Source organism: Schistocerca gregaria, chromosome 8 (assembly GCF_023897955.1).
Source record: "Schistocerca gregaria isolate iqSchGreg1 chromosome 8, iqSchGreg1.2, whole genome shotgun sequence".
NCBI classification, from domain to species: domain Eukaryota; kingdom Metazoa; phylum Arthropoda; class Insecta; order Orthoptera; family Acrididae; genus Schistocerca; species Schistocerca gregaria.
Window position 1 is genome coordinate 371,467,683 of NC_064927.1, and position 25,385 is coordinate 371,493,067.

Consider the following 25,385-nt stretch of genomic DNA (forward strand, 5'->3'; position numbering starts at 1 on the left):
TTAAGGGGTCACATGAAATGCAGTATACAGCACATCCATATGCCCTAGTGTCTGTCTGTAGAGTTTTCATAAGCGACACTACGTGAGCTGTGGGATGTATGAAAAGTGAACGAAATCATAGTACTGGAAGATAGCTGAAAACAGTTATGATAGCATGTATGCAGGTAATGCGCAACGAAAGCTGTCATTTTGCTCTCCAGAATTCCTTGTTTGGGCATCTCAATTAAAGAACATGAAAAGTGCAGTATATTTTATTTTGCATTGATCTGATTATCATATAGTCATCTCTCGTATAATACGGCGTACCATGGCTTGATGTGTCGATATCATTAGCAAACGTATAGAGCAGAATGATTTAATTCCACAATATGGCTGTTCTTAGTGTTGATGGACTTTTGTAAGTATATTGAAAAACACAAAATCAGTATGTACATATAGAGATCGTTGACATGAAATATTATCATTTAGTATGGTTTTCACTTCAGACTTTTTTATTTTGAGAGATAAAAACACAGAAGTTCAGTGTTTCAAAATATTTACTATTGCAAATAATTTACAGAGTTGTGCATTGTAATATAATGAAACTTCATAATATAAAAGATTTCTATATACATATGTATTAAATCTCCGAAAGGAAACCATTTGTTTCAAATATTTCAGTTGGAGTACACACCTTCACTATTATAAAGTATTATGGGATCAAATCCAGCAATTATTATGAGACAGTCTTTCATTGAATAATATTAAATTCACAGTTTGCAGAAGATGGGTGCGAGCGATTCCGTTTTTGTTGTTGTTGTTCAATGCACAAGACGATTGATTTTCCTGTTCACTGCCTGAGTCTCTCCAGAAGAAGAAATTTTCGTTTTCCACAGCTGTTTGAGGACCTACATGATGATCAGACTAGCTCCTCTTGGTTGATTATGTAGGCTTGGAACCGACACTGTCGTACAATCTCACAAAGAAACTGAAATATAGAAAGGGATACATGATTATCATTTGCACTAACCATATTCTGAATATTTCGTGACAACTGAAAATTGTTACCAGACGAGGATTTATTTCATAAAAATGTTTTTGTTCATTTATGTCTGTTGCCAGGTGACAACCACATTTATACCGATGAAATCTCTATGCCACCAAAGCAACGATAAGAATCTGAATATCAATGACGATTCCACAACACTGACTGAAAACAGCAACATGCAGGTAAGTAATATTTTAATTCCTTTCAAAATAAAAATGTTTATCTTCTATGCATATGAAGGTAATTTACAAATTAAATAAAAAAATCACATACGTCTGTTACGTCTGTTTTCTCTGTTTAAGTTTCAGCTTATTCTTATAACATTTTCTTAGTAAATATCTGGTAAACGGGGTAGTTAATGGTAGTACTTCATAAATAATTATTTTTCAAATTTCTCTAACTACCACTTCAGACTTAGGACACTCTCAAAAGTAGTTTCACAGAGATACGATAATCCTCATTCGAGTTGCTTTTACCTTATCAGTTCAGAGCTTCTCTCCACACAATAATTACATTTTTGCTTCAAGAGTCTTCGAAGACATTACAGAATTTGTTATTAGTTGTAAAGGAACAATACAGTACGTATCTCATTGTGGACTGTAACCTGTAATCGTCTGGTCTAATCGTACTTTTAGTTCTCTTAGGTTTAGCTCATGGCTGAAGACTTTTCCACTTTGAGTTGTAGATTAGCAATCTTCATCGACGATAAATTTTATTTGGCTTGTGTGTTTCCGCCCCTTATACAGCAAAAGACGAATTTTTTGCGTCTTAGATGATTCTGTAAGGGCTTAAAACCGATCTAAAAGTAAATATATGTTGCTGCGTGGTGGGATTTATTTTTCTGGTGTGAATAAAATTTATAGTTTGGGAATCAACATGTACAACAACATTGTGGAAAAAAGACTTAATTCATCATGCATCAATGAGATTTTCTGTGAAATACCTTGTGTTAGTAAAATACATAAGAACAAGAATAATAATTTGTGTGGTACACAAGGTTTAGAGAGCAGTCATTAAATAAATGCTGTAATTCTACAGATGAATTAAGGTCACTCTATGGATAAAGTACGAGGCAATAAGTATGAGACTTTTCAGGCGACCAAGGTTGAAGATTGATGCACGGAACAACACTATAGTTGGAACTGATGAAAACCAGCATTTGGAAATTTGTGCTAAGGTGATATGGGACCAAACTGCTGAGGTCACCGGTCCCTAAGCCTACACACTACTTAATCTAACTTAATGCTATGCACAACACATACACACACATGCCCCAGGGAGAACTCGAACTTCCGGGGCGGGGAGAGCGAAGGTGTCAAAACAAGCATTCTCGTACAGAAAGTAGAGTTACAATACATCAAAGTTCGGCCTGTGAACACAAATGTGTAAACTGTTATATGTACATGGAATTTTCAAAGATAAGGGAAACTTTCTAGAATGCAGTGTGGAAAAAGATATCTAAAATATTGTCATTAATAGGAGCAAGCCGGCCCCGGTGGTCTCGCGGTTCTAGGCGCGCAATCCGGAACCGTGCGACTGCTACGGTCGCAGGTTCGAATCCTGCCTCGGGTATGGATGTGTGTAATGTCCTTAGGTTAGTTAGGTTTAAGTAGTTCTAAGTTATAGGGGACTAATGACCACAGCAGTTGAGTCCCATAGTGCTCAGAGCCATTTGAACCATTTTGAATAGGAGCAAAATATACAAGAACGTGATACGCTATGGGTTAAAGATGCAAACAACATTTATTACAACAGGAGATCAAGAAACACTATGCCATGACATAAGTCATGTAAGCCAAGGTTATAATTTGCCACTCTCGCTCAAAAAATTGTGTGTGAATTCTTGAGGGACCAAACTGCTGAGGTCATCGGTCCCTAGACTTACACACTACTTAAGCTAACTTAACGCTAAACTCGCAACCATGTTCGAGGGAGGGCTCGAACCTCTGGCGTGACTCTTGCTCAACTTGTACAGCTTGACAAAGAGTGAATGATGTTAGGGAATGATAATTCGAGTTAAAGGGGAAATAATCAGTAATTAGGTCCACAGTATAATAGTCTATTCGGTTGAAGCTAAGGCAGACATTCAACATGTGTAGAATGAATTTAACAGCATGCTGAAGAAGCACACTTACCACCGACATCGGGGATAACAGTGAATTAAAGACAGCAGTGATGAAGAGTAATCAAAACGTTGACTGTTAACCCGTAAACCTAAGAATTGAGGTGTATGCGGCAAAATAGTGTAAAACATTTAGTATCTCAGAAGCAAAGGGACATCAGCATCAGATCGTTTAAAGCTGTATTCGATGAAAAATGCAGGAATGGAGTGCAGCTTTGAAATGTGATTTGAGCAAAAAAACGCCAAACATGATCAGAGGTATACCACAATGAATTGAGAGAGAAATATGGTAACAGTAGGAAAACAAAACATTTGGTACCTGTGGGCTAGGGGTAGCGTCTTTGATTCATAATCAAAGCGTCTTCGGTCCCAGGTTCGATCCCCGCCACTGTCTAAATTTTAATAAATAATCAGCATTGGCGGCCGAAGACTTCCCGCATAAGAAGTCAGCCTCCTCCTGCCAACGGCCTTTTGAAAGCGGAGCGGATAGAGGTTCAGGGCACTCTCTTGTCCTAGGGGTGGGAAATTGCCCCTAAAGGCAATTATCAACGACATGAGGATGCAGAAGGCAATGGAAACCACTGCATTAAAGACACGTAACGTGTATCCACAGAACATGTGGCAAAAGTTTCAGGAATAGTACCCCATTCGGATCTCCGGGAGCGGACTGCCAAGGGGGAGGTTACCATGAGAAAAAGATTGAATAATCAACGAAAGGATAATGTTCTACGAGTCGGGGCGTGGAATGTCAGAAGCTTGAACGTTGTAGGGAAGCTAGGAAATCTGAAAAGGGAAACGCAAAGGCTCAATCTAGATATAATAGGGATCAGTGAAGTGAAGTGGAAGGAAGACAAGGATTTCTGGTCAGATGAGTATCCGGTAATATCAACAGCAGCAGAAAATGGTATAACAGGTGTAGGAATCGACAGCAGACCAACACCGACAACGATAGTTCAGGTATACATGCCGACGTCGCAAGCTGAAGATGAACAGATACAGAAAGTGTATGAGGATATTGAAAGGGTAATGCAGTATGTAAAGGGGGACGAAAATCTAATAGTCATGGGCGACTGGAATGCAGTTGTAGGGGAAGGAGTAGAAGAAAACGTTACAGGAGAACATGGGCTTGGGACAAGGAATGAAAGAGGAGAAAGACTAATTGAGTTCTGTAACAAGTTTCAGCTAGTAATAGCGAATACCCTGTTCAAGAATCACAAGAGGAGGAGGTATACTTGAAACAGGCCGGGAGATACGGGAAGACTTCAATTAGATAACATCATGGTCAGACAGAGATTCCGAAATCAGATAATGGATTGTAAGGCGTACGCAGGAGCAGATATAGACTCAGATCACAATATAGTAGTGGTGAAGAGTAGGCTGAAGTTCAAGACATTAGTCATGAAGAATCAATACGCAAAGAATTGGGATACGGAAGTTCTAAGGAATGACGATATACGTTTGAAGTTCTCTAACGCTATAGGTACAGCAATAAGGAGTAGCGCAGTAGGCAGCACAGTTGAAGAGGAATGGACATCTCTAAAAAGGACCATCACAGAAGTTGGGAAGGAAAACACAGGTACAAAGAAGGTAGCAGCGAAAAAACCATGGGTAACAGAAGAAATACTTTAGTTGATTGATGAAAGCAGGAAATACAAACATGTTCCGGGAAAATCAGAAATACAGAAATACAAGTCGCTGAGGAATGAGATAAATAGGAAGTGCAGGGAAGCTAAGACGAAATAGCTGCAGGGTAAATGTGAGGACATCGAAAAAGATATGATTGTCGGAAGGACAGACTCAGCATACAGGAAGGTCAAAACAACATTTGGTGACATTAAAAGCAACGGTGGTAACATTAAGAGTACAACGGGAATTCCACTGTTAAATGCAGAGGAGATAGGTGGAAAGAATACATTGAAAACCTCTCTGAGGGTGATTTAGAAGAGATTGGGGGTCCAGTATTAAAATCGGAATTTAAAAGAGCTTTGGAGGACTTACGGTCAAATAAGGCAGAAGGGACAGATAACATTCCATCAGAATTTCTAAAATCATTAGGGGAAGTGACAACAAAACGACTATTCACGTTGGTGTGTAGAATGTATAAGTCTGGCGACATACCATCTGACTTTCGGAAAAGCATCATCCATACAATTCCGAAGACGGCAAGAGCTGACAAGTGCGAGAATTATCGCACAATCAGCTTAACAGCTCATGCATCGAAGCTGCTTACAAGAATAATATACAGAAGAATGGAAAAGAAAATTGAGAATGCGATAGGTGACTATCAGTTTGGCTTTAGGAAAAGTAAAGGCACGAGAGAGGCAATTCTGACGTTACGGCTAATAATTGAAGCAAGGCTAAAGAAAAATCAAGACACGTTCATAGGATTTGTCGACCTGGAAAAAGCGTTCGACAGTATAAAATGGTGCAAGCTGTTCGAGATTCTGAAAAAAAGTAGGGGTAAGCTATAGGGAGAGACGGGTCATATACAATATGTACAACAACCAAGAGGGAATAATAAGAGTGGACGACCAAGAACGAAGTGCTCGTATTAAGAAGGGTGTAAGACAAGGCTGTAGCCTTTCGCCCCTACTCTTCAATCTGTACATCGAGGAAGCAATGATGCAAATAAAAGAAAGGTTCAGGAGTGGAATTAAAATTCAAGGTGAAAGGATATCAATGATACGATTCGCTGATGACATTGCTATCCTGAGTGAAAGTGAAGAAGAATTAAATGATCTGCTGAACGGAATGAACAGTCTAATGAGTGCAGAGTATGGTTTGAGAGTAAATCGGAGAAAGACGAAGGTAATGAGAAGTAGTATAAATCAGAACAGCGAGAAACTTAACGTCAGGATTGATGGGCGCGAAGTCAATGAAGTTAAGGAATTCTGCTACGTAGGCAGTAAAATAACCAATGACGGACGGAGCAAGGACGACATAAAAAGCAGAATCTCTATGGCAAAAAAGGCATTTCTGGCCAAGAGAAATCTACTAATATCAAATACCGGCCTTAATTTGAGGAAGAAATTTCTGAGAATTTACGTCTGGAGTACATCATTGTATGGTAGTGAAACATGGACTGTGGGGAAACCGGAACAGAAGAGAATCGAAGCATTTGAGATGTGGTGCTATAGACTGATAAGGTAAGGAATGAGGAGGTTCTACGCAGAATCGCAGAGGAAAGGAATATGTCGAAAACACTGATAAGGAGAAGGGACAGGATGATAGGACATCTGCTAAGACATGAGGGAATGACTTCCATGGTACTAGAGGGAGCTGTAGAGGGCAAAAACTGTAGAGGAAGACAGAGATTGGAATACGTCAAGCAAATAATTGAGGACGTAGGTTGCAAGTGCTACTCTGAGATGAAGAGGTTAGCACAGGAAAAGAATTCGTGGTGGGCCGCATCAAACCAGTCAGTAGACTGATGACAAAAAAAACAAAAAAAACTGTGATTTATAACAGTAGATATGGTTAAGTTGGCACTGAAGTCGAAATAGAGAAGAAATATTTTGAAGTGCGCAGAAGAACTCTTGATTAAGTTAAGGAACAATACAAGAAGAAACAATGGAAATGTGAACATTCACAGCCGGCCGGAGTGGCCGTGCGGTTGTAGGCACTACAGTCGGGAGCCGAGCGACTGCTACGGTCGCAGGATCGAATCCTGCCTCGGGCATGGATGTGTGTGATGTCCTTAGGTTCGTTAGGTTTAATTACTTCTAAGTTCTAGGCGACTGACGACCTCAGAAGTTAAGTCGCATAGTGCTCAGAGCCATTTAAACATTCACAAATAACTTGGAGAACATAACAAAAATTACGGTGTAATAAACGAAGTATTTCAAAAGTACAGATCAGTATTTTGAAAATGAAAAAGAGAGAAACTATCAAGCAATTTCAAATGCCTGTGGTCTACAAATTCGTAATTTATTAAAAAGGGGACTTGCGTTTATAAATTTGTAGAAATTTTTAAGCAAGACTTCGCGAAGAATGTTAAGGCAAGTATTCTACTTGATGCTCCTCAATAAGAATGTAATGTCAAAGTGTCTCTGCAATGATCTACGGATTATCTCTTGGAGATTTGAAGACTTCCACAGCTGCTGATAGCGTTCTCAGTGCTACGTAACCTTTGATTTGGTGTTACAGTGTCGCCAGTGGCATTTTGTACGACCGTGTGTAGAGGAATCCATGAGAAAGTTCTTGAGATGCGATAATCCAGGCTCCGTTCCGTTTCTCACCATACGCCGGATCGTAACCTATATACCTTATATTATGGAGGAAAAAATTATTAGGAGCACTGTCACTGGTTCGTTTCATCCCCATGTAATTACTTCAGTCAATATGTTCTCTAATCGGTCTTACGTATTCCTGCCTTTGTTACCCATTTGTGACTTTTCCCTCTGCTGCCTGCACCTAGTTAAACTATTTCTGCATATCAGAACAGTATGTAACTCTAATCAGTTGCTTATTCTGCTGGTGGCCTTTCAGTGAACAGATGAAGAAATAATGGAAGGAAAGTAAGAGGAAACAACAGATTACGAAGAACAAAATCTGGTACGTGGTACTCTGGCGTTACGATACTTTTAGACTTGCGCTGTGTCATATTGCAATATTTTCTTTGGATCTGGGACTAGAGTTGCTAAGTACTTCTACCGTCTTTCCATAGCTCCTACAGCTGTCAGTTCTTCGTATATCTTCTATACTATCGCACAGTTTCAGCCTACAAATGTTTACGAGCACCTATTTACGTTTGTTAACTCTACGATCATCAAAGATCTGCGATAGAAAGTACTGCCATTATGGTCTCGTATAGGTGTAGTATATAAATCACGATCCACCTTGTACTTCTCAGTTTAGATGTCATCTGTAATTACAAGTGCAAAATTTGACAGTTGGCGCCTAAAATCGTGTGTATAAACACTCAACGTAATTCGTATTATTCAAGAGTAAGTAGATGTTGTACAGTTTTAATTGTGGAAATGACGTGTGTAACCATAATTACAAGACTTAGGACATGGTTTATGTAGAACAAGTGTAAGAGACAAGTATGGGCATACAACGAATAAATGTTTCTATATACACTCCTGGAAATGGAAAAAAGAACACATTGACGCCGGTGTGTCAGACCCGCCATACTTGCTCCGGACACTGCGAGAGGCCTGTACAAGCAATGATCACACGCACGGCACAGCGGACACACCAGGAACCGCGGTGTTGGCCGTCGAATGGCGCTAGCTGCGCAGCATTTGTGCACCGCCGCCGTCAGTGTCAGTCAGTTTGCCGTGGCATAAGGAGCTCCATCGCAGTCTTTAACACTGGTAGCATGCTGCGACAGCGTGGACGTGAACCGTATGTGCAGTTGACAGACTTTGAGCGAGGGCGTATAGTGGGCATGCGGGAGGCCGGGTGGACGTACCGCCGAATTGCTCAACACGTGGGGCGTGAGGTCTCCACAGTACATCGATGTTGTCGCCAGTGGTCGGCGGAAGGTGCACGTGCCCGTCGACCTGGGACCGGCCGCAGCGGCGCACGGATGCACGCCAAGACCGTAGGATCCTACGCAGTGCCGTAGGGGACCGCACCGCCACTTCCCAGCAAATTAGGGACACTGTTGCTCCTGGGGTATCGGCGAGGACCATTCGCAACCGTCTCCATGAAGCTGGGCTACGGTCCCGCACACCGTTAGGCCGTCTTCCGCTCACGCCCCAACATCGTGCAGCCCGCCTCCAGTGGTGTCGCGAAAGGCGTGAATGGAGGGACGAATGGAGACGTGTCGTCTTCAGCGATTAGAGTCGCTTCTGCCTTGGTGCCAATGATGGTCGTATGCGTGTTTGGCGCCGTGGAGGTGAGCGCCACAATCAGGACTGCATACGACCGAGGCACACAGGGCCAACACCCGGCATCAAGGTGTGGGGAGCGATCTCCTACACTGGCCGTACACCTCTGGTGATCGTCGAGGGGACACTGAATAGTGCACGGTACATCCAAACCGTCATCGAACCCATCATTCTACCATTCCTAGACCGGCAAGGGAACTTGCTGTTCCAACAGGACAATGCACGTCCGCATGTATCCCGTGCCACTCAACGTGCTCTAGAAGGCGTAAGTCAACTACCCTGGCCAGCAAATCTCCGGATCTGTCCCCCATTGAGCATGTTTGGGACTGGATGAAGCGTCGTCTCACGCGGTCTGTACGTCCAGCACGAACGCTAATCCAACTAAGGCGCCAGGTGGAAATGGCATGGCAAGCCGTTCCACAGGACTACGTCCAGCATCTCTACGATCGTCTCCATGGGAGAATAGCAGCCTGCATTGCTGCGAAAGGTGGACATACATTGTACTAGTGCCGACATTGTGCATGCTCTGTTGCCTGTGTCTATGTGCCTGTGGTTCTGTCAGTGTGATCATGTGATGTATCTGACCCCAGGAATGTGTCAACAAAGTTTCCCCTTTCTGGGACAATGAATTCACGGTGTTCTTATTTCAATTTCCAGGAGTGTAGTCGAAAATTGCCTGAGACTGAAACTGTGCAAGAGCAAGTAGGATAGTTAAAACTTCCCCACGAAAAAATAACATTTTGCATACAGATAACCGAAATGAAAGCAGTGCTTCTGGTGCTTGCATAGCGGTGTAACACAGTTGAGGTTTTGATGGAAAAAGTGAAAATCAGAGGCATGTCAGTTTTCTACATCTTACATATTCTCAACCTAACAAATGTCGCCACCTGCTGTTCACTTCCAGTCAAAAAGCCCAGCGAACCGGAGCAGCAGCGGGAACGTAGCAGTTACGCCGGGCCATCCATGACGACGTCTTTAGCTGCTTTCTGATTATGTTTCAGAGCTGAGTGCATCAGCACAGCCCCGAAGTAAAGGAGCAAGCAAAATCACGTGAGACGTGGATTTATCACAGCAGAAAGGGGAGAAGAGGCAACCACTTCTAAGCAAGTAGATGCTGAGAGTGTTGAGCCGGCCGTTCTGGCCGAGCGGTTCTAGGCGCTTCAGTCGAAACTGCGAGACCGCTACTGTCGCAGGTTCGAATACTCCCTCGGGCATGGCTGTGCGTGATGTCCTTAGGTTAGTTAGGTTTACGGAGTTTTAAGTTCTAGATATTAACTCCCATAGTGCTCCGAGCACTTTTTTTTTTTCCTGGGTGTTGTTTGAGTCCGCCTCGGTGTGGCGGTAACGTATCAAGCGCTTAACAGACAAATGGTTCAAAACACAATGGGATGTAAGATCTGAGGTCTTCAGTTCCTTGGCTAAGAACTACTTAAACCTATCTAACCTAAGGACATCACACACATCCATGCCCAGGATTCGAACATGTGACAGTAGCAGCCACATGGTTCCGGACTGAAGAGCCTAGAACCGCTCGGCCACAGGAGCCGGCCGTGACAGACAAACTGTCACAGTGGCATACTACCGAAATCTCTATTGTCAGGCTAACACTGTTCAATTGGACATTTTTGCCACGCGAGAACGCCGCAGCCCATTTCACACAGTACACCGACGCAAATGCTGCTTCCTGGGCTATCAACTTTTGTGTCGCCTTTCATATATTCCAGGTATTCAGTTCTTGTTTTTCCTCCAATGAAGAAGCAATTCGTAGCAGTTGTTTTCAGAATGATGACTCTGCAGCAAGAACGGCTACAGCCAAGGTGTCCGCCAAGTCACTCACTGTGGAAGAAAAGACAAGCCGCATACCGAGAGTAAGGTCCGATCGGTCTTTTAATGGAAACCACAGTGAAAATCCGATAAAACTTTGCATAGATGTGTTGGGCAGTGTCTCCAGTATGTCCGTCGATCGCGTCACGTCTGTATTTTTCAGGTCTGAGCGCCCAGTGAGCACGTAAACACGCCTAGAAAACAGTGTCTCCCGCCAAGTATGAGTGCCCGTGACAAATTTCGCCTGATCTGATGCGGCCCACACAACATAACTGTCATGCATTTTCTTTTTCATGGCGTTTCTCGATCGCACTCTGCAAGTGCAATGAGGACACCCCTACAGTGTTTTCGATGAGAAGTGTTTGATTGCCCTCCATACTGTCTGGATTTAGCTCCCTCTGATTTTCATCTCTGTTGACGTGAACCGCTGACTTTGAAGTCAACATTTTGGCATAGACAACGAATTGAAGATCAGCGTAGAGAATCGATGAAAGGTGCAGGCTACTCCCTTCTATGTCGAGGTACTGGAAAGTTGGTAGAACGCTACGACAAATATGTCAAATGGGGTGGCGAATATGTAGAGGTGTTGCTGGAAGATGTGGCTAAGTATTACAAGTAAAACACTTTTGATTTTCCTGTGGTTTCCATTTCGCGACCTATCGGACCTTACGTTCGGAATATGTCTCGTATGTTGCATTGACAGATGAATACGTAGAGAAGGATGAAGTCCAACACCAAATTTAGGGGTCGCAAGCTCATTTTCTTTTTTATGGTAATAGTTATAACTTTATGACTACCCTCGTCTCGCAATCAGCGAAGGAAAAACTGACAACTGTGAGTGGCATGGAATCGTTCAAAAAAGTGTGGTATTTGATTTTATTTCATCGTATGAACCAACAGCAATTTGTAACTGAAGACCGTACTCCCGAAACTCAACAACTACAAAACATCAAAAGATGTATTCGTGTACTTGTAAATGCAGTATATGAATTTGACCAAAACTTACTATCTGCCTGTTTAATCTTGGTCAGAAACTGTGAAATTTCTCTACATTCGACATCTACAAATAACGTGTTTTGCCACATATGAACATCTACTGCTTCTGGTGTACATTTAGTCTTGAATTCCGACAAAGTAGCTGACTAGCTCACATTCTAGGTTGCCAGTTACGTGCCCGCTTTTACGATATTTGGTACCACTGGAAAGGATTTCAGAGACCCGAAACCGTAAGCTTACCCCCACGCCATAATGAAGTTTTAAACCACCATGGTACCTGTATGGTTCTGGGCAAGGACTGGCACGTGAGTCATTCCAAGACCACTGCTAACATAATACTAAAAGAGAAGCTATCATTTAAAATATCTGAACAAAGAGTTCTTATTTACAAGGCATATACCAAACAACTCGAAACCATGTTCATTTCTCCTTCGATCACTGTTGAAGTGAAGAAAAGTAACATAGTACCAAGAACGCTCGTCTTCAGTAAAATGTAAAAAACACGAGAGTTTAAAAAAAGCTGTGGATGTGAATAAACTGAAGAGACTTTTTTGTTACATCATCAGAAGATGTCCGAGAGCTCTGCGGGAAGGCATTACAGCTGTGGTAGTCAAACTGTGGCTCGAGGCCCATATGTCGAGGTGTCCAGAGCGTCGGCCTACAGTGTTAATATGGGCTCTTAATTTAAAAACAAGGTTTGACGACTTGTGCCCTATAGTATTACAATGAGCATGACAATGAAAATAATGATGCACATTACCTTAACCAACGCATTTATTTAATTGCTATTTTTTCAAGAATGAAAAATAAAATTGAGCATAACGGCAGTGAAATAAATTATCTGTAGATGTTTAGTTTTTGGAAAAAAATTCATGGTTTTTACACATTATTAATTCACACCACAAAGCTGATAGAAAATTTTTTCCATCCTTGTGTTATGTATTTATGGTTCGTTTGTGGAATGTAATTTAGTAATATATCAGAAATGAATACTGTTGAAATATTTTACTATTTTCTGTATACATAAATGAGCTAGCAGAGAGGCTGGGCAGCAATCTGCGGTTGTTCACTGATGATGGTGTGGTGTAGAGGAAGGTGTCGGAGAGAAGTGACTGCAGGTTGATACAAAATTACCTAGGGAAAATTTCTATCTGGTGTAATGATTGGCAGCTGGCTCTTAATGTAGAAAAATATAAATTAATGTGGATGAGTAGGAGAAACAAACACGTGATGTTCGTGTACAGGCACTAGTAGTGGCCCATTTGACATAGTCAAGTGCTTCAAATATCCGCATGTAACGTTGTGAAGCTATATGAAATGGAACGAGAATGTGAGGACTGTAGTAGGAAAAGTGAATTGTCGACTTCAGTTTATTGTGAGAATTTGAGGAAAGTGCGGTTCATCTGCTAAGGAGACTGCATGTTGGACGCTAGTGGGACCCGTTCTTGAGTACTGCTCGAGTATTTGGGATCCGCACCTGGTCGTATTTAAAAAAGACGTCTAAGCAGTTCAGAGGCGAGCAGCTAGATTTGTTACCGGTGGGTTCGATCAGCGTGCGAATGTCACGGATATGCTTCGGGAACTCAGGTGGGGAAGAAGGAGGGAAGAAGATATTCATTTCGAAGAACACTGCCGAGAAAGTTTAGAGAAGATGCATTTGAAGGTGACTGCAGAACTATCCTACTGCCGCCAACATGCATTTCGCGGAAATGCCACATATATAAAATACGTGTAATTAAGGCTCATATGGAGGTCGAGAGATGGGAGATATGATACTGTATGAAGAATCTGACAGAGCACTGAAAGACCTGAGTCGAAACAAGGCCCCGGGAATAGAAAACATTCCATTAGAACTACTGACGGCCTTGGGAGAGCCAGTCCTGATACAACTCTACCATCCGGTGAGCAAGATGTATGAGACAGGCGAAATACCCTCAGACTTCAAGAAGAATATAATAATTCCAATCCCAAAGAAAGCCGGTGTTGACAGATGTGAAAATTACCGAACTACCAGTTTAATAAGTCACAGCTGCAAAATACTAATGCGAATTCTTTACAGACGAATGGAAAAACTGGTAGAAGCCGACCTCGGCGAAGATCAGTTTGGATTCCGCAGAAATGTTCGAACACGTGAGGCAATATTGACCCTACGACTTCTCTTAGAAAATAGATTAAGGAAAGGCAAACCTACATTTCTAGCATTTGTAGACTTAGAGAAAGCTTTTGGCAATGTTGACTGGAATACTCTCTTTCAAATTCTAAAGGTGGCAGGGGTAAAATACAGGGAGCGAAAGGCTATTTACAATTTATACAGAAACGAGATGGCAGTTATAAGAGTCGAGGGACATGAAACGGAAGCAGTGGTTGGGAAGGGAGTGAGACAGGGTTGTAGGCTGTCTCCGATGTTATTCAATCTGTATATTGAGCAAGCAGTAAAGGAAACAAAAGAAAAATTCGGAGTAGGTATTAAAGTCCATGGAGAAGAAATAAAAACGTTGAGGTTCGCCGATGACATTGTTATTCTGTCAGAGACACCAAAGGATACAAGATGAACATCAACAAAAGCAAAAGGAAGATAATGGAATGCAGTCGAATTAAGTTGGTTGATGCTGAGGGAATTAGGTTAGGAAATGAGACATTTAAAGTAGTAAAGGAGTTTTGCTATTTGGGGAGCAAAGTAACTGATGATGGTCAAAGTAGAGATGATAAAATGTAGACTGGCAATGGCAAGGAAAGCGTTTCTGAAGAAGAATAATTTGTTAGCATCGAGTATAGATTTAAGTTCTAAGTGGTTCAAATGGCTCTGAGCACTATGGGACTCAACTGCTGAGGTCATAAGTCCCCTAGAACTTAGAACTACTTAAACCTAAGTAACCTAAGGACATCACACACATCCATGCCCGAGGCAGGATTCGAACCTGCGACCGTAGCAGTCGCGCGGTTCCGGACTGAGCGCCTTAACCGCTAGACCACCGCGGCCGGCATAGATTTAAGTGTCAGTAAGTCGTTTCTGAAAGTATTTGTATGGAGTGTAGCCATGTATGGAAGTGAAACATGGGCGATAAAGAGTATGGGCAAGAAGAGAATAGGAGCTTTCGAAATGTGGTGCTACGGAAGAATGCTGAAGATTAGATGGGTAGATCACATAACTAATGAGGTGGTATTGAATAGAATTGGAGAGAAGAGGAGTTTGTGGCACAACTTGACAAGAAGAAGGGACCGGCTGGTAGGACATGTTCTGAGGCATCAAGGGATCACAAATTTAGCGTTGGATGGCAGCGTGGAGTTTAAAAATTGTAGAGGGAGACTAAGAGATGAATACACTAAGCAGATTCAGAAGGATGTAGGTTGCAGTAGGTACTGGGAGATAAAGGAGCTTGCACAGGATAGAGTAGCATGGAGAGCTGCATCAAACCAGTCTCAGGACTAAAGACAACAACAACAACATGGAGGCGTTCAGCCAGCCGTCACTGCCTCGCTCTATCTGCGAGTGGAACAGGAATGGAAACGACTAGTTGTGGTACAGTGCACACCCCTCCACGCACTGCGCGGTGGCTTTCCGAATATTTATCTAAATTTAGAAGAAATTGAATAAAATGTGCTCCATGAAAGTTTAGTCCTTTGTAGTTTCGTGAAAACAATTCTCAGTTTAGAAAGTACAGTCGGTTTCTGCTGGCGTACTGCGAACCTGATTAGAATTTGCGACATCGTCACCCGGCATCGTCAGCATCTTTCGGCCTCTTACCACCGGGTTCAGACGTCCTTAGAGCGAGCAGAGCTCCTCGCGACTGCCGAACAGGTGGTGTCTGTGGTGGTGCCTGCTCCTGGCGCCGCCGAACACGAACAGCTCCGTGTCCCGGCCGCCCAAGTGTCCGTTCTGCGGTTGGCCAGCCTGCTCGCAGCACCCTCCACCGCCGCCGCCGCCGCCGCCAACAGGACACGCCCCACGACGAGACGACGACCCGCGGAGCAAACCTGCAACTGTTATGTCAACTGTCTTTCATCAGCTTACTTACCAGCAACCCTATATCCAGTTCTTCAAAGAATGGAATTACCATACAGGCGTATAAAATATCGCTTTCAAAGGTTTTTGGAAATCGCCAACTGCTCTCGTTGTCAAGCAATGGATTAATATTCTCTGGGTAAGTTATGTTCCGTTTTCAGAAAAAAACAAGTTTTTTACGCATCTCAGTGTTTGTGATCTCACATCTCCTGAACTATGTCTGGTACAAAGATATAATTGAAAACATTGGCACAATAACCCAGTGTGCGATTTGTGCTTTTGCCATTAGGGGGGAGGGGGGGATGCCTAATGGGGTTAATATAATTACATATGTTACTAGCTTCGACCACGGCGTTACCCATGGTTAAACAGTTATTTATAAATAGATGTTAATCCCGAAACTCACTATTCACGCGTAAGCACTATCAGAAAAACCATTCCTTGTTGTATCTTAAGTACATTAAGCTTATTTGCAAAATCATCTACATACAGATATACGAGGGGAATTCAAAAAGTAAAGGCCCATTTGTGAAAAGCTGTACTTATTCTGATGACAGAAAACTGAAACGTGCGTTATTTTTCTACGTAACATCGTAACCTTCCTGGATGCAGTATTCCCGACGTTTTACAAGTTTTTTTATTTCATCAGAAAATACGTTTATCGGTTGCATCTGTAACTAATTTTGCACCGCAGCAATGACGTCTTCTTCACTTTCAAATATTCTTCCCTTTAGTGCTTCCGTTAAGGGTCCAAACATGTGAAAATCGCTTGGAGCCAGGTCTGGACTGTTTAGTGGATGTTCCAGCACCTCGAATCTCAACTCCTTTATTGCGCCGGCTGTCCGTTTGGCAGACTATGGGTGAGCGTTATCTTGCTGCACAATGACACCTCTTCACAGTTTTCCACGTTGGGATCTGACTGCAGGTTTTAGTTTCGTACGCAACACATCACATCTCTCATACAATACAGACCTGGCTGTAAAGCTTCGTTTACGCTGGGGCGACGTCTTGCAACATTGTGGCATGCTATGGAAATGTGGCGTACGTTGTCCTGCCATATAGTTCTAAATGTTTTGAAATGCTTAACTACTACATAACACTTTTTCAAAGTTAACAAGCAAACATATTAATATTATTAATAGTAAACTTTCAGTGTTCGGCTTCACAAATTAACTCCAGTGCGTGTGCAATAAACATCCCAGGTTGGGATGCATAAACTAAAACCAGAGGAGGGGATGGTCTGATGCAGGGGGGGGGGGGGGGAGGGGGGATCCCCCCATCCCCCCTGCAAATCGCACACTGCAATAACCAGATAAGCTACTTTTGTGTAATTTCAAGTAAAACACGAAAAACTGTCCTGAGACTAGAAACATTTTTTTCTTTAGCTCTGTCTTTTCCAAACCTTTATTTAGGTCACGCGCAAAACGAAGATTCATTACCACATTTATTGCATTTTAAAGGATGAACTAGTCCATCTCTTTCATCAAACAACTAATTAAACAGGTATCTAAAGCAACTATCACCACTTTACAGGTTACTGAATATTGTAAATAGCAAAAAGTAAATATCATAATAAGAGTTACAGCTTTGGTGGGTTAGTAAGTTCATTCTGCTTCCGCTTCTGACAAATTGGGTGTAGCATCCGCAACACAACTGCCTCATATCAATTTATTATAAAAGTTCATATCAGAAACTGGCACATCCTTCCTGCCAAGTTTCAAGACATCTTTATGTTCCTCAGATTTAACTGGCAGAGGCAGTTTATGTTGTTTTCCTCGGCAAAAATTAAAAATTATTGATCTTTTTGAATGATGATACTGGTTTTGATAAGGGTGCTCTACAAGGAGCCAAATATGATTGGTCAGTTTACTGGAAGAACGTGTAAATTTGAATACACTGAAGACCCAAAGAAACTGGTACACTTGCCTAATGTCGTGTAACGCCGTCGCGCGTACACGTAAGTGCCGCAACACGACGTGGCATGAATTCTACTACTGTCTGAAGAAGTGCTGGAGGAACTGACACTACCAATCCTGCTGAATCGTCCATAAATCCACAAGAGTACGAGCGTGTACAGATCTCGCCTGAACAGCACGTTGCAAGACATCCCAGGTAAGCTCAATAATGTTCATATCTAGGGATTTTGGTTCCTGGAGCCACTCAGTGGCAAATTCTGGACTTGTGGGGAGTCGCACTGTCCTGTTGGAATTTCCCAAGTCCACCTTAACACACAATGGACATGACTGGATGCACGTGATCAGAGAGGATGCTTACGCATGTGTCACCTGTCAGAGTCGCATCTAGACGTATCAGGGATCCAATTCCACTCCAATTGCACACGAACCACTCCATTACAGAGACTCCAGCAGCTTGAACAGTCCCCTGCTGACATGCAGGGTGGATGGATCCATGAGGTTGTCTCCACAGCCGTACACATCCATGCACTTGATACAATTTCAAACGAGACTCGTCCGTCCAGGCAACATGTTTCCAGTCATCAACAGTCCAATGTCGGTGTTCACGGGCCCAGGCGAGGCATTAAGCTCAGTGTGGTGCAGTCATCAAGGGTACACGCGTGGATCGTCGGCTCAGAAAGTCCATATCGATGATGCTTCGATGAATAGTTCACACTCTGTCACTTGTTGATGGCCCAGCATTGAGATCTGCAGCAATTTGGGACGGGCTGCAGTTCTGTCACGTTGAACGATTCACTTGAGTCTTCATCGGTCCCGTTCTTACACGATCTTTTTGCGGCTGCCGCGATGTAGGAGATTTGATGTTTTATCAGATTTTTGATATTCACGGTATACTCGTGAAATTGTCGTAAAGGAAAATCCGCACTTCATCGCTACCTCGGAGATGCTGGGTCCCATCGTTCGTGCGCCGACTGTAACACCAAGTTCAAACCCATATAAATCTTGACAATCTGCCATTGTAGCAGTAACCGATCTCACAACTGCGCCAGACACGTATTGTCTTATATAGGAGTTGCCGACCGCAGCGCCGTATTCGGCCTGTTTACATATCTCTGTACTTGAATACCAATCTCTATACGTTTTTTTGCACTTGAGTGTAGCAAACCTCACTATCAGTTTACGCTATTATCTGTAACGTCATTACGTTGGACCGAAACAACAGTTTTGCTTGGATAAGAAATCTAAATATAGACCGTGTGTAGTATCAACTACAGTGAATTTTTTGGAAGTACACTCCTGGAAATGGAAAAAAGGACACATTGACACCGGTGTGTCAGACCCACCATACTTGCTCCGGACACTGCTAGAGGGCTGTACAAGCAATGATCACACACACGGCACAGCGGACACACCAGGAACCGCGGTGTTGGCCGTCGAATGGCGCTAGCTGCGCAGCATTTGTGCACCGCCCCCGTCAGTGTCAGCCAGTTTGCAGTGGCATACGGAGCTCCATCGCAGTCTTTAACACTGGTAGCATGCCGCGACAGCGTGGACGTGAACCGTATGTGCAGTTGACGGCATCATGGTGTGGGGAGCGATCTCCTACACTGGCCGTACACCTCTGGTGATCGTCGAGGGGACACTGAATAGTGCACGGTACATCCAAACCGTCATCGAACCCATCGTTCTACCATTCCTAGACCGGCAAGGGAACTTGCTGTTCCAACAGGACAATGCACGTCCGCATGTATCCCGTGCCACACAACGTGCTCTAGAAGGTGTAAGTCAACTACCCTAGCCAGCAAGATCTCCGGATCTGTCCCCCATTGAGCATGTTTGGGACTGGATGAAGCGTCGTCTCACGCGATCTGCACGTCCAGCACGAACGCTGGTCCAACTGAGGCGCCAGGTGGAAATGGCATGGCAAGCCGTTCCACAGGACTACATCCAGCATCTCTACGATCGTCTCCATGGGAGAATAGCAGCCTGCATTGCTGCGAAAGGTGGATATACACTATACTAGTGCCGACATTGTACATGCTCTGTTGCCTGTGTCTATGTGCCTGTGGTTCTGTCAGTGTGATCATGTAATGTATCTGACCCCAGGAATGTGTCAATAAAGTTTCCCCTTCCTGGGACAATGAATTCACGGTGTTCTTATTTCAATTTCCAGGAGTGTATTTCTGACGAGTTTTTCCAGTCATTTGGATGGTATAACTAAGCCTTCCACAATCCAAAATCTGAAACTGCCTGCTACAATGGCACGGTAAACCCCAGACGTGTCTGGTTCTGGCAACAAACATCCGACATTCATGAGTCTATTGTCTATTTCATCATGAACTGTTCGCATCAAACTATGATATTGTAGTAAGATCTCATTTTCGTCCAAAAGGGAATGTACCGGAATATTTCAACAATTCCCTGAGTTTTGCAAGTAACGTAAGTGGTGTCTGAATAGTGTCTGTTAAATATATCTCAGGAACGTACCATCTCCGAGTTCCAGGCAGTTACCGCAGTAGACCACAAGTGGTCTCATTACGAGGCACTGGATGAATAGTCTGTGTACGTTACATCCCATTTTAAGGAACAGCAAGCCTTTCACACTTTTTAATGTTTGTGACGTCATATCTCTAGAAGTATGGGTCATAAATTGATATAATTTTTCAGATACACTCAGTGATGTACATGGATACGGTCTGCAAACTGTGCTACAAGTAGAACTACCAGTAAAGAAGTAACAAATTAAAGTTTTTCAACATGTAAAGCAAAAACGCAGTAAGCTATGAACTTTTTCCCTTTTATTACTTTCTTTGTTGAGAGTGTCAGTGAGGAACAGTTTCGAAATGGTTCTAAACTGTTCGCAAACTGAGTTGAAAGGCACTAAGTGTTTGCATTCTCAAATACTGGATGAATATACAGTGGATAATTTGCGCGCAGTGAGTTACTCTGCCTCAAGAAATACACAAAGTTTTTAATTTAAGTACACGACATAATTGCTATAATGCTTTAACGTAAGATTATACCTCTCAGTTAGCAGGTAATGACGGCAGTTTAAATTAAGTCAATAATTTATTGTATGAAGCTGTGAAAATCTAACCTTTGTTTCCCCTGGACAACACTAGCTAGGGAACCTGGGGCTGATGTTGCGCGCATTATTATCCATTTAGCAATGTAGACGCTCAAAGATCCATTAGAAGTCGAAACCTGCCGAATAGTTGAAAGACAACAGGACACCTATGGAATCAAGGCTTTCGAGAACAACAGAATGTCGACAATGGATCGTGAAACACACAGTCAGCGTTGAACTACCGGACAGTTTCCCTTCGTAAGGCGCCTCTGCGCATAGAGAGAGAGAGAGAGAGAGAGAGCGAGAAAGAGAGAGAGAGAGAGAGACAGAGAGAGAGAAGGCGACAGATGTGTAGGGATAGTGAGAAATGTGTACACATGATGAGAGACAGGTGAGGGGAGGGGGGGTGGGACCAGGAGGAAAACCTCTTCCTCTTATGTTGTCAAGAAACACAAACCGTTGCAGTTGACAACAACAAGCAGAACTACACTATGCCCAGAGGAAGATTGAGTGGTAAATCATTGCCGCACTGAGGGTCTATAAATACGCCAAATATTAAGAATATCCCGCATATTCCCTACCTGAAGAGGATCTACATCTACATGACTACTCTGCAATTCACATTTAAGTGCTTGGCAGAGGGTTCATCGAACCATAATCATACTATCTCTCTACTATTCCACTCCCGAACAGCGAGCGGGAAAAACGAACACCTAAACCTTTCTGTTCGAGCTCTGATTTCTCGTATTTTATTTTTATGGTCATTCCTACCTATGTAGGTTGGGCCCAACAAAATATTTTCGCATTCGGAAGAGAAAGTTGGTGACTGAAATTTCGTAAAAAGGTCTTGCCGCGACGAAAAACGTCTATGCTGTAATGACTTCCATCCCAACTCGTGTATCATATCTGCCACACTCTCTCCCCTATAACGTGATAATACAAAACGAGCTGCCCTTTTTTGCACCCTTTCGATGTCCTCCGTCAATCCCACCTGGTAAGGATCCCACACCGCGCAGCAATATTCTAACAGAGGACGAACGAGTGTAGTGTAAGCTGTCACTTTAGTGGACTTGTTGCATCTTCTAGACCAATAAACAACATTTAGGAATCGGTTTTTTAATTTATCTTCTTGTTTTCAGCTTATATTTCCCAAGGATTCATCCTATAATTGCTTTTATGTAGTTCATTGATATCAGACCCATCCTAATAGACATTTCCAGATATTGACACAATTATTGACCTAATTTCAAAATGTAAAATGCTGTAGTAATCTACTGATTAAGAGGTATAATTTTATACTAAAATTACACTTACAAACTAAATTACACTTACAAACTGTGTACGTATCTGGACGTAAAGTAACTGGTGGCGCAGAGAAACCCAGACTTTATTCATCCAGTGTTTGAGAATGAGAGCACTTAGTAACTTTCAGTGAACTATAGACATAATGCCTTTTCGATGCTTTCTCTCGCTCACATAACCGCAAAATGACGAAAGGTAAAAAGTTTACAGCTTACTACATTTTCCTTACTCGTGCAGTAAAACTTGAGAGTCAGGTCTGAATTTATTACTTCTTTGCTACTTACTCAATTCGCTACGCAGTTTCCAGACGGTTTCCACATACACCACTGAATGTATCTACAAACTTACATAATTAAAGTAATTTAGTGTAATGCCGTGCCCAGTTAGCTTAAGTGGGGGTTTAGCTCTGATGTAAGAAAGGGCTAGATTTAGCCTTTCGTGAGACACTGGGATGGGGAACCTCAACCCGGACACAGCGAGTCCCAATACGTGACGGAGTACTCTCCTGTAGGTATACACGACAGGCGCGAATAAGATTTAACCAAACAAGCAGTCACCGGTCAACTGAGGAAGAAAGGACAGTGGTGTATGGTCCTAATGGAAGGGGACGAATATTCCCACCAGCAGAGGAGCAGACTTTTCCGGCTGTATGGCTTACAACAGAAGTCCTAAAAACGAACAGAGATATGTCTTCTCTCATACATACCCTGAAGTAACAATACGTGTGATGGAAACACTTTCAGAAAGAACTACCCAACAGGTAACAGGCCACGTGAACCACCTTAGATTTAGGCCACGTGGAAAGGCTTTCGGAATTTACGGTGCCTGCGGCAAAATAAGACTCCACGGCATCCCTTTTTAAATTGTGTACGCTCATTACTGACTAAACTGGTAGCAAAGAATTCCCCCTCACAATTCACCATCAGTGATTCCACTGCAGCGAAAGTGAAAGAAACACGTTAGTGGATATCTGATCAACAACCACGAGATGTGACGCACCTGCATATCACCAGTGAGAATCTCGCTGTACTCAGTTGTGGTAACCAGGCAGTATACCTAGAAAAATGTGACACATGCTGCAGAAGAAGTAGATCCTATACAAAGGAGGCGTAAACACTGATGGTGGACTGAAGATTGATTCAAGACAGTCGACGGATGAGTTATTGCCTAGAACGCAGGCAGCAGTAACTTATACAGTAGCTTCAAGCAGCAAGTAATTGCCTATCAGCCACCGAGTTTGAACTTGCAAAAGAACTGAGAAGAAACAGTACAGAAGATTGTGAAACCCTAGCCGAGTGGTTCGAGAAATTTGTCATATATGAAAAGGGCAGAGAGAAATGGTCGAGAATAGTACCTTACAAGTCGCTGTTTCAGCTCCTCCTACGGATGAACTGAGGATAGCTGCTGAACAGGAAAATAACAAAATCACCTTGGAAGACTCGTTTACAGGGCAAATGTTGAAAAATTGAGATTAAATCGCTATTAATGACCTAAGTCAAAGCATGTAAAAGATATGGGAAACTGGAGTAATACCTGGTGAACGTAAAATAGCAATAATTCACCCTCCATCCCATGCTGTGAATTTATAATTGGCAGTGGCTTTCTCTCAACAAGGGGCATCGTTCTGGCCTGGACCAGTGGATCCAGGGAAACTGGCACAGGAGATGAAGCGTAGCACTGTTTATAGTATTTATAGCATCGATGCGCTTCTGTCTACCATGGTTAAAGGAAATAGTGCCAGTTGTGATCAGTGCAGTCTTACTGTGCGGAGCAGTGATTCTAGACTGACCAAAGTAGCAATTCACGGCACAATTGTGTTCCCATGTATTTTCCTTTTGGCGTCAGCACTGGCGTTGCTGACCCTTCAGCAAGAGTTCGCCTGCACAACAAAACAGCCCTGCAGTGGCACAGCAAGGTAAGGAATGTTGTTCTGTCACAGGGAGGAGCAGTCTGGTGTATGGGACTGAACTGCTAACATCAAGTTGGTGACAGCACCAGAGGCCACAGAGAGTAGCGCACTAGAATTGAAGAATGAGACTTGGCCTATATGGTGCTCCAGCTGAGCTCGTTTATATCACCTCATGGCTAGCCCACAGAGTTGGCAGGTGGTGGTGGCCAATGTGGGTGGACAATGGGTTGGGCACTATAGTCATTGAAATAAGTGGCAACAAAGAAAATGAGTGTCTGTGAGTGAACCACCCACATCAACTTTCAGCCACTGTCAAGGGAGAGGTGGTCATTTTCAGTGGTGGATAAGACTTCACATTTCGCGCAGCACCATGTATGGCATGCCAGTGGAGCTTGTTTGTATACTGGCGTATATGGCCCAGTGAGTTAGTCAGTAACTGTGTCCCAATGAAGATGGATGACGGGAGTACACTGTCACCATCAAAGGTGCAACCATAAGGAAGAGCAACAAGATGGGCAGTTAGAAGGCACAACAGCTGGCTCGATGTGGCAGAGCAGTAAGTCGTGGAGCAAAGAAACTAGGCAGCCTGGTCGATTTGCAGTTGGGGCTGGTGACAGCTCGCTGTCAACGTTGGGCATTTTTTCTGTGTACAGGAGTGGATTGTGCTTAAGCTTCATGGATCGAGTGTATGTGCGTCGCTGGAACTCCAGAGTTGCTAGCTGCAATCTATTTTTGGGTATGACAATTAAAGGAAATTGTGCCAGTTGTGATCGCTATAGTCTTGTTGTGCAAAGAAGAGTGTCTGGGTTGGGAAAATTAAGTTATCAAAAGATCAAAATTTCAAGTGTAATGAGGTCGATGAAAAACCTAGTGTATTAAAGTTGGAAAATTTAATTTTACGGTTATTGTGATCTCATTTACTTGTGTATATGTAGATGACACAATTGATGCTCCAAAAGAAGAACTAAATAACATAGCGGATAAAATGAATAAAATGCACTGAAATATTATATTCACAGGTGACCAAAGATTGAATTAGTTTCCTTAATACGACTATTTTCAGTCATAATAACAAACTTACTTTCAACAAATGTAGAAAACCTGCTACCACTGTTGTTGGCATTAGCAAAACCTCACGGCACCTCATGAACCAACCTAAAAATGCTTTCCTCGGGTCTTGGTTAAACTGCATGCTCTGCATCCTCATCAACAAAGCAGATCCCCGTAACGAAAACTTATATCTAAAAACAAAATAATGGATATAACACTTCCTTCATAGGCACACTCGTTAAAAAAGGCCGAAGTAAGCTTAAGTAACAGTCATCATCAGTATAAGTTAAGGAAAAAATTCAAAAATTTGCCAGACTCCTGTATCTGGCTAT

At 42.8% G+C, this 25,385-nt stretch overlaps 1 protein-coding gene across 1 annotated transcript in view; it reads right to left on the bottom strand.

Annotated features, from left to right (window-relative positions):
• Window positions 1–235: 235 nt before the first annotated feature.
• Window positions 236–25,385, bottom strand: part of LOC126284291 (prolactin-releasing peptide receptor-like) — an 842,768-nt gene continuing 817,618 nt past the window's right edge. The window contains exons 10-11 of the mRNA XM_049983121.1: window positions 15,552–15,787; window positions 236–967 (exon numbers count right to left, since the gene is read on the bottom strand). Of these exons, the coding sequence (XP_049839078.1) occupies window positions 15,570–15,787 (218 nt within the window). The 3' untranslated portion in view covers window positions 236–967; window positions 15,552–15,569. The remainder of the gene's footprint in view (window positions 968–15,551; window positions 15,788–25,385) is intronic.